Below are 13,243 nucleotides of genomic sequence, written 5' to 3'. Positions count from 1 at the left end.
AATTATTAAATTATATAATTATGATAGTTTTAATCCGAAAATACACGTTTTTATAAAAAAAGTATGACTAGCTAACTAAATATTTTGTTCTAAAGTATAGTCGGAATTATTATGGAAGTATGAGCTAACCAAAAAGATTTGAACCTTTTTAGTAGCCTCATGATTGCAAAACATATCAGAAAATTTAGGCACTCTACAAACTGTTAGTACAACTGCTTTGAATTGCCTAAAGATGACCATCACAGTATTCAGAAACATTTCCTATGGACTATTGCGGGACCCGATTCCTCATATTCTTGTTTTGAAATCCACATCTGCTGGAAGGTCGACAGTGAAGCAAGAATGGAACCACCAATCCATACTGAATATTTGCGCTCAGGTGGTGCGATTATTTTGATTTTCATTGTAGATGGCGCCAAAGCGGTGATTTCTTTTTGCATTCTATCTGCAATACCTGGGTACATAGTGGTTCCTCCAGATAGTACAGTATTTGCATAAAGATCTTTACGGATATCGACGTCGCATCGCATTATGGAATTATATGTAGTTTCATGAACTCCACTAGCTTCCATCCCCAAAAAGGAAGGTTGGAAAAGGGCTTCTGGACAACGGAATCGTTCGTTGCCGATGCTGATCACCTGTAGGGAAAGGTCAGTGAAGTTTTATTTGATCATACTTATGTCTCATATTTTGAACCAAGTATAAAATGAAATTGATTTACGACCATAATATGTTTTTAATTAAAAAACGCGCGCTCGTCTAGTACTATGTCCATGTTTTTGTTTCATCTAAATATTATTACCTGTCCGTCGGGAAGTTCGTACGATTTCTCCAGCGAGCTGGAATTAGCCGCCGTAGCCATCTCTTGTTCGAAATCTAGGGCGACGTAGCACAATTTTTCTTTAACATCACGCACAATTTCTCTTTCTGCTGTGGTTGTGAATGTGTATCCACGTTCTGTGAGTACCTTCATCAGGTAATCAGTCAGATCACGGCCGGCCAGATCCAATCGGAGAATTGCGTGCGGCAAAGCGTAGCCTTCATAAATTGGTACTGTGTGCGATACACCATCTCCTGAATCCAATACGACACCGGTTGTACGACCAGAGGCGTACAGAGATAAGACAGCCTGTAATAAAAATTGTTTTAAAATATTACTTATGGTTTTACATACTTATACTTTTTTTGTTCGGGGTTACTTTTTAATTTCCAGTAGGGTCAGTTATTGTAATCGTCCCAAAATCGAAATTGAAATTTTTTCACGTTTTGAAGATTTCTGAACATTTTGGCATACCTTAGAAAATATTAAGCTGTGTGTGTGTGTATGTATGTACGGATACAATTTTTTGTTCATGCTTTCAGGCGCGGTTCAACCGATTTAATTGGTTCAAAAAACATTCGATTCCAATTGATAGGGAGATGTCCTGATTAGTTTAGCATTAGATTTAAATGATTCAAAAATCATTCAATTCGTAATGATGTGGAGAAGTGTGATTAGATTTTGGCAAAGGCAGGTCCAGCTGTTTCGGAGATACGAAGCTAAATGTGCAAAAATAGCAGTTTTTGAGAGAAATAAGCATCCTTGTGAACTAGTCTATTCATTTTTGAGTACTACATTTGATATGTGACGGCGTGAACAAATTGTATATAGAAAAGATGAACTTTATTTTTGTCAAATTAAGTCTTTGGGAAGCCTTTATTATAAATTGAAAAGTCATGCACTATGCACTTCTCATAAGATATTTCTGTTAATGTAAAAATGCAAAGGTTACTTAAGGGGGTCTCCTCATCAGTCAGTTTCAAAAAATCGATTTTTTTATTTTTGCTTCACTCGTTAGATTAATTATTTAAGAATATTCTTGCAAAGTTTGAGAGTCCAACTCAAACTAGTTTAGGATTTACAGGTCCGAGTAGAGTCGCGCGTGGGGCAAGCGCCAGTCAAGCCGCGCAACAAAGCTTATTTTCCGAAAACCGATTTTTGTAAAATTCCGTGCACGATTAAAAATGAACCATAAAAGCTACATATACAAGTAAGACACCGTTTTTTAGATAATTTTATTGTCCATAGATTGAACTAAAAACATGTATTGAAAATTTTCATTTTACAATGTTGTTAACGCAATTACTCCTTAAAAAAGCCCTAAAAAAACAGTACTTTTTTAAAAAAATGTTAAAAATGTTTAAATTTCAACTTTGAGCCACCATAATAGTCTATGATATGCAGAATAAAGAAGTATTTCCATTTTTAGATTCAGATAAAAATTACGGGCTGTACCTTGCACGGAGTTTGAGTTGTCAATCGCGAGCTGCTGCGCAAGATTGTTTATAAATCAGCTATTTTTATTTATTTTGACATACAATAAATTTTATTTTGTTGAATAAATACGTGTTCAAAACTATGCAAAAGATCTTTTGTTTCTCTTGTTGTTTTCATGTTCAAAAAAAATACTGAAAAATCCCTTTTTTTGTAAGCTACTGATGAGGAGACCCCCTTAAAAGATGATCCAGAAGACCGAAGTGGTAAAATTATCGTTCAGGAGATTTTTAGCACATGCCTTGAATTGTGTTTAATTTGTTTTCTACTTTTTAAGTAATGTGAATAATGATAGCTTCATATACAAAAATTTAAATTTGAAAATTGTGAATGTATACATGCATTCATTGCGCGACGATCAGCTAAGCCGTTTCTTTGTAAATAGCTAACTTACATATATGTTAGTTTTTTTATTTGTGCTTAATTTTTTAGATTATTTATACTGATAAATTCTTTAGTTTTATATTGATTTAAATAAAAACGAGTATGTATAAAAATATTATTAATTTTTCTTTTCTATTTACCTGTATAGCTACATACATAGCCGGAGTGTTGAAAGTTTCGAACATAATTTGCGTCATCTTTTCACGGTTCACTTTTGGATTCAATGGAGCTTCTGTCAACAATACTGGGTGCTCTTCTGGTGCAATACGAAGTTCATTGTAGAAGGTATGATGCCAAATCTTTTCCATGTCATCCCAGTTGCTCACAATTCCGTGTTCAATTGGATATTTTACCGTAAGGATACCTCTTTTGCTTTGCGCTTCATCGCCCACGTAGCTGTCCTTTTGGCCCATGCCGACCATGATACCCTAGACAGATAAATTTCATTTTATATTTTGTGTAATTTAAAAACATTTGATAACAAATATGATTTACATTTGGACAAAATTATAGAGACGCAGTTTGAACTAAAAAAATAACTGCTTTCATTGATAGAAAATAAGACACAAAATTTTCAATAGCAAATAATATTAAACCATAATTAATTAATTGTTGGATAAATATTGCATTTTCATTATTAGTACAAATTAGTGTAATAGTTAATGCGTCCTGGTTTTCTTGAATTCCATTAGTATTATATCAATTATAAACCGTTTTATAATTGGATAGGTAAGAAAATACTTAAGCCCTAGAAGAAAGATGTGAGGTTTCCCGTAAATCTAAATGTTCGTGATTTATTAATTAGACTGTTTGCGGAAAACCGTCTCGATGGTTAGGCACACCTTACAGTTTAAAGTGGGTCATAATTGTAGAGCAACGTACTTTTAACATAAAAGCAAATAAATAATTCATTAATACATAATATTGATTAAGAAAAATTAAAAATTATGGAAGGTTATTAATGATAACAATTAGTTGAACATAATTGCAGTTGTAGCAACAAAAATTCTAAATATTAAAAGAAAATTATATAATTGGTCAGTAATAGTATACCTGATATCTGGGTCTTCCCACAATCGATGGGAAAACTGCCCTGGGTGCATCGTCTCCGGCAAATCCGGCTTTGCACATGCCGGATCCATTGTCAACGACTAAAGCTGCTACATCATCGTCACACATTTTGAAAATAGGGCTAAAATATTAAGAAAAACGATTGGTTGGAGGTAAATTTCGTTTATTCAGATCATTTTCTGGTAAAATCACATAAATAATTATACTTTTCAAGAATTCCATATGATAAATGTTGAAAAATACTACAAGAGCAATAATTTTGGAACTTTTAATTAAACCGGTGTTGTTGAAACTCTTTAGTTTGAAATGTAATTGACATTAGTTGATTGATATAAATTCACTATATTCTTTATCCTATAAACTTTAAAATCAACTATTTTGCGAATATTGCATCTTTATACCGATAACTGTAAAGTTTCAGAAGAAACACAAAAAGAGCCATATGTTGTTTATCATATATCGCCTTATTCAAGGTGAAAGTATTTATCTTAAGGACAGAAAGCATATCCTGGAATAGTTGTATTAATCCTTCATATCATGCATTGTTCCTATAAACAAACCTTGGGGTACTCCTGTATAAAACTATCAAAACCACTTTGCACACTTAACACAATCACTATGTCACTATATTTTTCTGTTAAACCAATTTATCCTGGTATTACAGTATTTTATTATTTTTTACACCTATTGCTATGTACTGATGGACTGATGAAATCTGAATGATAAGTACTCGACATTACTTTCGCGTTATATATATGACCAAGGAAGGCAGAATGGCACGTCTTAACGCATCGGAAGATTTGAAGTTCATCGTTGCTAGCAAATAAGTTCATTTACAATTCAAATTTCTCATACATTCTAATAATATTTTAATTAATTAGGACAATTTAATGTATTTTTTTGCTATCGATTTTGATAGTTTATGGCTTGAATTTGATGCCTTCGCGTTTAGACCAACGGAAGGAAAAAAACGGTAGTTCAAATATGGTAGTTGTAAATTTTGGATGGAATATTCTGAAATTATTTTATTTCAATTAAAGTTTAATTAGTTGGGATAGTTTAATATATTTTCTGCTATATATTGTAACATTATATGGTCTAGAATCAATATCTTACAACAGCGAAAGAGAAAAAGGGTTGTTCAAATATGGTTTAAAGTTGTTGTTCCAGTTGATGTAGAATATTATAAAATTATTTTCATTTAAAATATTAAGATCATTTTTATTATTTAATTTTGATTGATCAGGATACTTTAATATTATCTTTGCAATAGGAATTCTGATTTGTTTGATACCAATTTCAAACATTTAAAAGCTTTTTCGATGAAACTCAATCAGATCTTGCATTTATAAATTTTTCGCAAGGTTTGGTCTAGCCGTTTCTTTAAGATAAGTAGAAAAGTGGCAAATTCATGTTCTAATCCTGAATCGATTTTGAAAATTCAAAAACTGGTGGAAAGATATTTTCAAGGAAATTTAGCTCATTACTTTTTGGTAAAGTTTGATCGGACCGCTTGTTTTTGTAATTAATAGTTGAATAAAATTGAGATTTTTTTGTTCCAAAAATATTATAGGTCTATGAAATGTATTTTCAATATAAAAATTCAGCAAAATTTATAAAAGTTATCGTAACATTTATCGTAACATTTATAAAAGTTGCTGATTGATTGATTCTATCGTAACATTTATAAAAAATGCTAATTTCTCATTAATTAAGTCAATTATATATACACTAATCGGAAAGTTTACACAACTTGCTTAAATTCAATACGATTACTTATTAATTAATTTGAAAAATTGCACAAGATCTTCCAAGATTAACATTTTCAGTGGATAAAACAATCGCTTTTCATCATCAATACATTTCACAATTAAATCATATTGGTTTTTAATACATAATATAATATATATAATAAATTAATATAACAATATTCAGTAATTAATATTTAAACGTTAATTTTCAATTAATTAACCGTCAAAAATCGATAAAAATGCGGATTGTAGATCAATGCTTACTGTTACTATTGCAGAGAAATTTTTTAATATTTTTATACATAATTCATACAATTTTCACTCTAGTTGCAGTTACATGGTCTGTTGATTACATACAATTTTAATTACTTTAAATTATATTTATGATTTTTTGCCATGGTTTCTGGGTTTACTGAATTATTTGATATCTCTATATAAAATATTTTAGTGAAATGGGATTAAGTAGAGCAGCCAAAAATGAACATTCACTACCATTTCAATTTTCTATAGAATAATTCAATAAATTGACGATTGTTAGATATTTACTAGACAACTTTGTTAGATACTTTACTTCAAGAAATAGTCATTAAGGAAGGGTGTTATTTCAACAAAAAAGGTACATGCTAATATAGACTAGAGTTGGGGAGTAGAAGATCTGTTAGTTGTTATGGTTTGTTCCATATTAAATTTATCGATAACTTGATACCCAAATTGCTTGGAAATCATTGGATTGGTTTTTGTAAGAGCTCTGGGTCGTGTCATCGTAATTAATTGCTAAAATTATGTTTTTGGCAATTTTAATGAAACTCTGCTTAGTAATGAGTTTATGGTCTAAATATAAACGTTCATTCCAAATATTATAGGCCTACGAGAAGTGATTTAGTTTATTAAAGTTTCGAATAGTGGCCGCACTCCTTGGACATCACCATGTATTTCCCAAGCCACTTACACTTAGTTTCTCTAAAGAATTTTAATTATAGGGTACAATCGTTCTATATTATGATTTTTGTAATGCTGATGATTTTGTTATTGAAGCAGCAATGATGGAAAGGCTGTTTTTACCTGGAATCTTATTGCTATCTATATGTTGTTAAGTGAAAACTGATGTCACTGCTTTTCGACATCAAGCTGACCGAAGCGGAACCTATAATTCGAAGTCCCAGGTTCTAAGAACTAGGCCCAATTTTATGAATTTTTATAATATATTCATAAATATATATAGCTTTATATTTATTTAATTTTATTTTATTTTAACCTTTTTCTAACATATTACTTATGTGCCAGCCAAAATAATGTCTATCAAAAAAATTGGTAAAACATGGTTTTATCTGTTTGGTTATTCTTTACTCAAATACATTAATACATATATGAAATGATCTACATTCGCCGATTTCTAATTTCCTACAGATATCTCTCTTCATGAATGTTCTCCGGTTTTGATTGAATCCTTATCAGATGATTCTATCCATCATCCTTTAAAATTTGCTTTTGGTTTTCAAGGTCTGCTCACTTTATGCTGATTCTTCTTCGTCCACCAATCCAGAAATTGCAGTGTCATTGCCGCAACCCTCTCCGATTTTCAACGCTATTAGTATGGCTTTAATACGACAAAACCTTCACCGTCTGCCCCTTGCACAAATTTTGGATCAGTCTGCGATTTTGCTAATCGATGCTTTCAATGTACCTATAATTTATTGGTGCATTGGAGGCAGGTTTATAGGCTATAAACCTATTCTAGTTGATGTGTTAAAAACTTTCAGCAAACTATGAAGCAATCGCAGATGCCTCGCTAATATCCAAATATTTCTGCAGCGTTATTCTCAATATTATCATAGTATCTGTGGCGTCTAACTTTTCTGAAACCAAATCTTATTCATTCTAAGTTTCTTCTAATTATAAGGAATAGTCATTGGCACATTCAAAAATGTATTCGGACATTCCGTGGCTCAGTCCACTGGCTTTCTTTATCCTCACGTGGTGCTTTACTTATCTCTTATTATTATATTATTTCTCAATATATTTTTCCAAAACCGGAGAATTTTCTTGTGCCATAGTCGTCTTCTGGTTTGTAGGTTTTCCTGTTCTTCCTATCTGTCCATTACATCTTATTTGGCTTCTCAAACATAATTTGTATGTGTTACATATCTGATTATGATGATGTTCCAAAACTCCCTTGTACGATTGGTTCATGAGTTTTGCCTTCGATTCCTCCGTTTCCTGTTTGAGTTATTTAATTTTCGATGCATCCTATTTGGATTTATATTTTTTACTTTCTGCCGTCTGCTTATCGAATGATTTCTAGATTCCACTTCTTCATAAGTTTTCTCACCCCCCACTTTTCTTTTTTATTTAGCAAATTTATATTTTGCAATAAATATATATAATCATATAATTACAAATTTAACTAGTGGTGTATAATATCGAATGTTTTCTAGTAGATTATTACATTTGAATCATTCAAATCGGATGCTCCAAACTCTCAAAGGCTCGATTTCTATTTTGTGTACTCTTTGAACGTATCTACGAAATGCCTGGGCCTGTCTTTGCCAAAAACTAATCAGCACATCTCCCCAACAGTAGAAATCGAATGATTTTTAAGTTCCCGTAGAGTATGTTATTGTATCGTCCGAAAATTTTTGCATTGTTTCACACGTTTTAAAGGTTTCTGAGCATTTTGCCTTACCTCAGAAAAAAATAGATGTGTGTGTTTTATCCACGTTTTCGGGCGCACGGATGAACCGATTTGAATGTTTGAGATGAACCGAGATGTGCTGGTCAGTTTTTGGCAAAGGCAGAGCCAGTCGTTTCGGAGATATCGAGCAGAGTGCAAAAAAGTGAGAGAACGGAACATCTGATTCGAAAGATCCAAAACACATTCAATTTGTAAAAATAGGGAGAAGTGGTGATTAGTTTTTGGCAAAGGCAGATCTAGCCGTTTCGGAGATACGAAGCTAATTGTGCAAGAATTGCAGTTTTTGAGCGAACTATACATTCGATTTGAATGATTAAAAAAAAATCTGCTTGTGTTGACGAAACAATTGCTTTGGCACAAAAAAAAAATATTAAATTTTTTTTTTTCAATTTTTTTTTTAAATATAATTCGGATTTTAGCGTAAGTTTTGAAACTCACTTATATAAATAATTTTATTTAAATTTAAACTTAGCAATTCAGTTTATATAATTATTCTTATAAATGTCCTTTATTTTAAATCCGATTTATTAAGTTTTGTTTATTTAGGTACGGAAAATTCCAGCAATTTGTTTTAAGGCACCACTATTTGAATTATTCAAATCGGTTAATCGAAGCGCCCGAAAACGTGGACGAAAAATTGTATCTATAGATATAGATATAAGAATAGTATTTTTTCTTCTTTCCTTTTCTCTTCTTTTCGAAAAATAAGCAAAAAAAATCAATTTCTATTCTTGGACGATTACAATAACTTACCATACGGGAAGTTAAAAACATCTAAAAACTTATAAAAACACATAATTTAAGGCTATGCCTTATATTTTCTCTTAATCAATCATTGCCAATGCAAATTAGATGTTTATAGAAACATAGCGATGACGTCATTGCATGACGCAAATGCAGATGACGTAATACGTGCGTAGTAGTGAATCATTCTTACTAGTGCATATATGTTACTTGAAGAATTAACTATAAGCTGGCCAGATACATATCAGAAACATGTGCAACAAATAAATTTAGTAGATATATTTGACAATTCAGTATAATGCGTAGAAAATTATAATAAGGTTCGCACTCATAATAAAAGGATTTTAGAGTATGATGCAACAGTGATTTTCGCAAATATGAATGAAGAAAATTAATGGATTGTAGAGCTAAAATGTATTTTGTATACGATTGAAATTTGCATGGAAAAGTATTTCCCATTTCCACTAGGGAGGGCGTGCGCGCGCAACTCTGTGACTGTGACTGTGATCGCCGCCATCTTACCGTGACGCGCAGTTTACAAGTATATTCTCTGTGAGTGACGATTTTGTGAATTTGACGTGGCTCATACGTATTTACCCATTCCGAATATCAAAACGTAGTGACGATAAATACGTAAGTGGGTAAGTACTTATCAAACGAAGACCAACATACAGATTAATAACATCGATTCCGATCCCTTTCAATAGGGTTATACTCGAAATTGAATCATCAATTTACAAACATGTTACATTTGGCAACTGTTATTTGTGTACAAGTGCAGTGGACAATAAATAAATTCTATGAATGGCGTCATCGATAATCATAACAATAATATTCAGGAATCTACAACATTGTTGAAATCAACTTAACATCTTGAAGATGTACCTTTACTGACTGTCAGTTTGCTTTTATTTTTGCGTCGTTATAATGTTTGCGTAACATTTTTTTGTTTATTCTTAGTGCAACGTGTAATTAAACAAATTCAGAAGCCATATAATTAAGTTGACTTACAACTATGATAATTTTTCATATTTCATGGAATTAGTGTTCACAAGTTTTAGGTTAGTGTGTTAATGATGAATATGTTTACTAGGGCGAAATGGAGGGACTGGTGGAGGAGAATGGGGCACCACCTTCGCTGGATCCTTTAGGCCCACCACCTGCTCCAGAACAGGTACAGCAGTATTTGGTAAACATCTAAGACTCATAGCATCACAATTTGATTTATAATATCATTAAGTAATGCCTTACAAACACTTAATCATGTATATAAAAATATAAATATATGTATGAATCTATATATGTATAACGATATATACATATCGTTAAGTTTTTCAAATTAAAATTGTTTTCTTGTTTTAATTATATTATTATTATTGTGATTATATTATTATTATTTTAGTATGTTTTACTTGTGAGGCTTTTTATAATGATATAATGAATTTGGTGTTATGAAACTTCAATTTCGAATATCAATTTCCTTAATTTTTTATAAAATATATTATCAATATCATTCTGCTTGCAGGTGCAATCTGTAATTCAACCCACTCAGCAGTCAGTGATCCAATCTGCTACGAATATTCCAATGCAAATTTCAAAAGGAAATGTTATTCTTCTTAGTAAACCTACAAACTCAGTTATACATACGACACAGGTACTATATTAATAAGATTTTCATTTTTCATACTGCTTGTTTATTTGATTATTAAAATTATTTAATATCTGCAGGGTAGTTTGCAAACTTTACAAATAAAACCAGAGCCTACCACTCTTATGACAACTCCAATGCATATGGCTGAATCTAATAGTGATGATAATAGTGAATTTAGTGATGAAGAAAGTCCCAAAAAACGTCGAGATTTGTTAACCAGAAGGCCAAGTTATCGAAAAATTCTGAATGACTTGGGAGGCGGTGAGATAGCTGGTACATATCGATGTACTACTTTTTATATTGTTTTCAGTGATATAATTTTTCAGTTTAATGCATTATTAAAACTTTTTGATAATATAGTGACTAAATTAATAACTGATCAAATAAATATGCAATTATTATTAAAAAATCAAACATTCAATATTATTTATTCAGAAGGGGTGTAAGGCCTACTGTTAGGCTCACCTTAAACTTTAAAACTAAAATTAAAGCTTTATGTTTCTGTAGAAGTTTCTCAATTTTAAGATAATCGACATGGTGAATTGTTTGAAAAAAATAAGTGTTTATTTTATTTTACTTATTATACTTTTGTTGCTTTTAACCCTTCAGATATGGCAGTGTATGGCAACATATTTAAAGATTTTCTAATTATTATTAATAAAAAAAATATTTGAATATAAAAATTACACTTCTATAGAACTAAAAATAACAAAAACAAAGTGGAATTCTCAATAATTTAACTTGGAGTAATCAATCTTAAAGTAAGAGTCAACCCGCTTTATGTCAACCCTTCTGCACTCATGTCGCCTGTAGGCGATGCTCTTAGTTAAAGGGTTAAATTTAAGAAAGAACTGCATAATATGACATAATGTTCTTTTATTTATTTATCAATTTATTTAATTTTTGATTTATCATTTTCACATATCATTAAATTATTTGCAGTGATACCTGCAGGAGCATTACAAATATCTAGTGGTCAAGATTCACCATTACTCACAATGCAAGGAGGTACTGGAGCTACAATTGTACAATACACATCAGGACAGGATGGTCAGTTCTTTGTCCCAGGTGAGTGCTGTTAAAATATGATACATGCATTTTTAATTTTCAGTGTTAAAAGTGCTTGTTATTTTCCAGTAGCACAAAGTGGTACTTTAAGTGGATCTGTTTTAGGAGAGGATCAAAATCGTAAAAGGGAAATGAGATTGCTTAAAAACAGAGAAGCGGCCAGAGAATGCCGAAGGAAAAAGAAGGAATATATAAAATGTCTAGAGAATCGTGTTGCGGTACTTGAGAACCAAAATAAAACTTTAATTGATGAATTAAAATCTCTAAAGGAATTATATTGTCAACAAAAAGCAGAGTGAATTTAGTATAGCATATGAGAATTAGTACCCTTGAGAACCTTTGCCTTCATAGCATGAAATTGTGCAAGGCTTTGCTGATCATTGCTATATATTTAGAAATTTGTGAGCATATTTGGTTGACTCTGTAAAATACTCAGCGAGGAGAGAAGTATCAGGCAAGTAATCAAGTTTTATTACATAATGTATAACAACACGAATGACAGTTAATTATTAAAGTTTTCCAGATTATATAATAATATTTATAGTATATTTTAAATTATTGTTTGAAAATTAAATTGTTGCGATTAATTTTATCCATACTAATGAGTAAAATGTGATCTGGGTATTGACTATTAGATGTTTCATAAATGAAGAAGTTGTTAATAATTTTTTTTTTTAATTAAAAAATGCTAGATATGCAACATGATGAGAATTTGTATATAATGTATATTTATAGAGAAAATTTAAATATCAAATTATTTTTAAGTATGATTTATTAATTTTTATTTAAAGATAATGATTATATTACCATAACAGATATAAATTTTAAGAGAGATATATAAAAAAATAAATATGAGATAATTATATATATATGAGATGTAATAATATATTTTATATCACTATAAAGGCTTGTGATTGTCATGTACAGAGCCAAAGCTTAAAATTGTTAACTTTTTTATAATATGCACCTATCACATTTTAATTCTTTTTCAAATCAAAATTTATTTTATATAAAATGTTCTGATTTTTGAGGATTGAGGAAATTGATATGGAAAACTTGCATTATTTTTTCAAAAATTCAAAAACATATTAGATAGAAAAATATTTTCCTGTTTAATACGTCCCCAACATTTTATTTTTTTTATCACATTTAAAACATTTTAAGAAACTAAACTGATTTTATCACATGATATTAATTTAAAGTAAAGAATGCAAGTTTTTTATTGCCATATTATCTTGACTTTCAAACATGCAAATAAATTGAATGTGTAAATAATATAAAAATTACAAAATATTGAAGCGCATCCTTACATAGTTTTATGTGTATATAAAAAGATTTCATTTATTAAAAAATACTGTGTATTTGTCTTTAAATGAAGTCATTAAAAATTGTGACATGTTCTGATGATATATTTATATGTATGAATACATAAGCAGTGCCTTTTATAAGATGGTCCCTACCTTACATTTAACCAAATATCTGTACATTGTGAGAGCTTTTTGCCTAATTTAGTTAATTGTATATTTCACTTTAATTTTAGGTATAGTATATATTAATGTTTATATTAA

At 30.4% G+C, this 13,243-nt stretch overlaps 2 protein-coding genes across 7 annotated transcripts; one reads left to right on the top strand and one right to left on the bottom strand.

The window, feature by feature from the left end:
- Nucleotides 1-248: 248 nt before the first annotated feature.
- Nucleotides 249-3,877, bottom strand: LOC113365824 (actin-3-like). The gene is made up of 4 exons (XM_026607367.1): nt 3,752-3,877; nt 2,839-3,126; nt 803-1,129; nt 249-638 (listed from the first exon to the last, which is right to left on the bottom strand). The coding sequence occupies exons 1-4, from the start codon at nt 3,875-3,877 to the stop codon at nt 249-251; spliced, it is 1,131 nt and encodes a 376-aa protein (XP_026463152.1).
- A 5,297-nt stretch (nt 3,878-9,174) lies between these two features.
- Nucleotides 9,175-12,190, top strand: LOC113368451 (cyclic AMP response element-binding protein B-like). Of its 6 annotated transcripts, none has more exons than XM_026609997.1 (6): nt 9,175-9,597; nt 10,050-10,145; nt 10,482-10,610; nt 10,685-10,880; nt 11,550-11,675; nt 11,748-12,190. In XM_026609997.1, exons 2-6 carry the CDS (start codon nt 10,056-10,058, stop codon nt 11,972-11,974), a joined length of 768 nt encoding a protein of 255 aa, XP_026465782.1. In that variant the 5' UTR covers nt 9,175-9,597; nt 10,050-10,055; the 3' UTR covers nt 11,975-12,190. The 6 variants fall into 6 exon arrangements, with proteins under 6 accessions (XP_026465782.1, XP_026465781.1, XP_026465784.1 ...); XM_026609996.1 differs by having other exon boundaries at nt 11,745-12,190; XM_026609999.1 differs by having other exon boundaries at nt 10,685-10,892; nt 11,781-12,190.
- Nucleotides 12,191-13,243: the final 1,053 nt, after the last annotated feature.

Source organism: Ctenocephalides felis, unplaced genomic scaffold (genome assembly GCF_003426905.1).
Source record: "Ctenocephalides felis isolate EL2017-DRISC unplaced genomic scaffold, ASM342690v1 CF-g0.4_SCAFFOLD_01170, whole genome shotgun sequence".
In the NCBI taxonomy this organism is placed as follows: domain Eukaryota; kingdom Metazoa; phylum Arthropoda; class Insecta; order Siphonaptera; family Pulicidae; genus Ctenocephalides; species Ctenocephalides felis.
This window is presented reverse-complemented; position numbering and strand designations above follow the sequence as displayed.

What these genes read in the sequence shown, in the direction of transcription:
- LOC113365824 (XM_026607367.1), bottom strand. Translation starts at nt 3,877, where the DNA reads ATGTGTGACGATGATGTAGCAGCTTTAGTCGTTGACAATGGATCCGGC. An exon ending in TGGGAAGACCCAGATATCAG is followed by an intron (nt 3,127 to 3,751) that starts GTATACTATTAC and finishes TTATCTGTCTAG; the next exon opens with GGTATCATGGTCGGCATGGG. An exon ending in ACGAACTTCCCGACGGACAG is followed by an intron (nt 639 to 802) that starts GTAATAATATTT and finishes CTTTCCCTACAG; the next exon opens with GTGATCAGCATCGGCAACGA.
- LOC113368451 (XM_026609994.1), top strand. Translation starts at nt 10,056, where the DNA reads ATGGAGGGACTGGTGGAGGAGAATGGGGCACCACCTTCGCTGGATCCT. An exon ending in AACAGGTACAGCAGTATTTG is followed by an intron (nt 10,146 to 10,481) that starts GTAAACATCTAA and finishes TTCTGCTTGCAG; the next exon opens with GTGCAATCTGTAATTCAACC. An exon ending in TGGTCAGTTCTTTGTCCCAG is followed by an intron (nt 11,676 to 11,744) that starts GTGAGTGCTGTT and finishes GTTATTTTCCAG; the next exon opens with TAGCACAAAGTGGTACTTTA.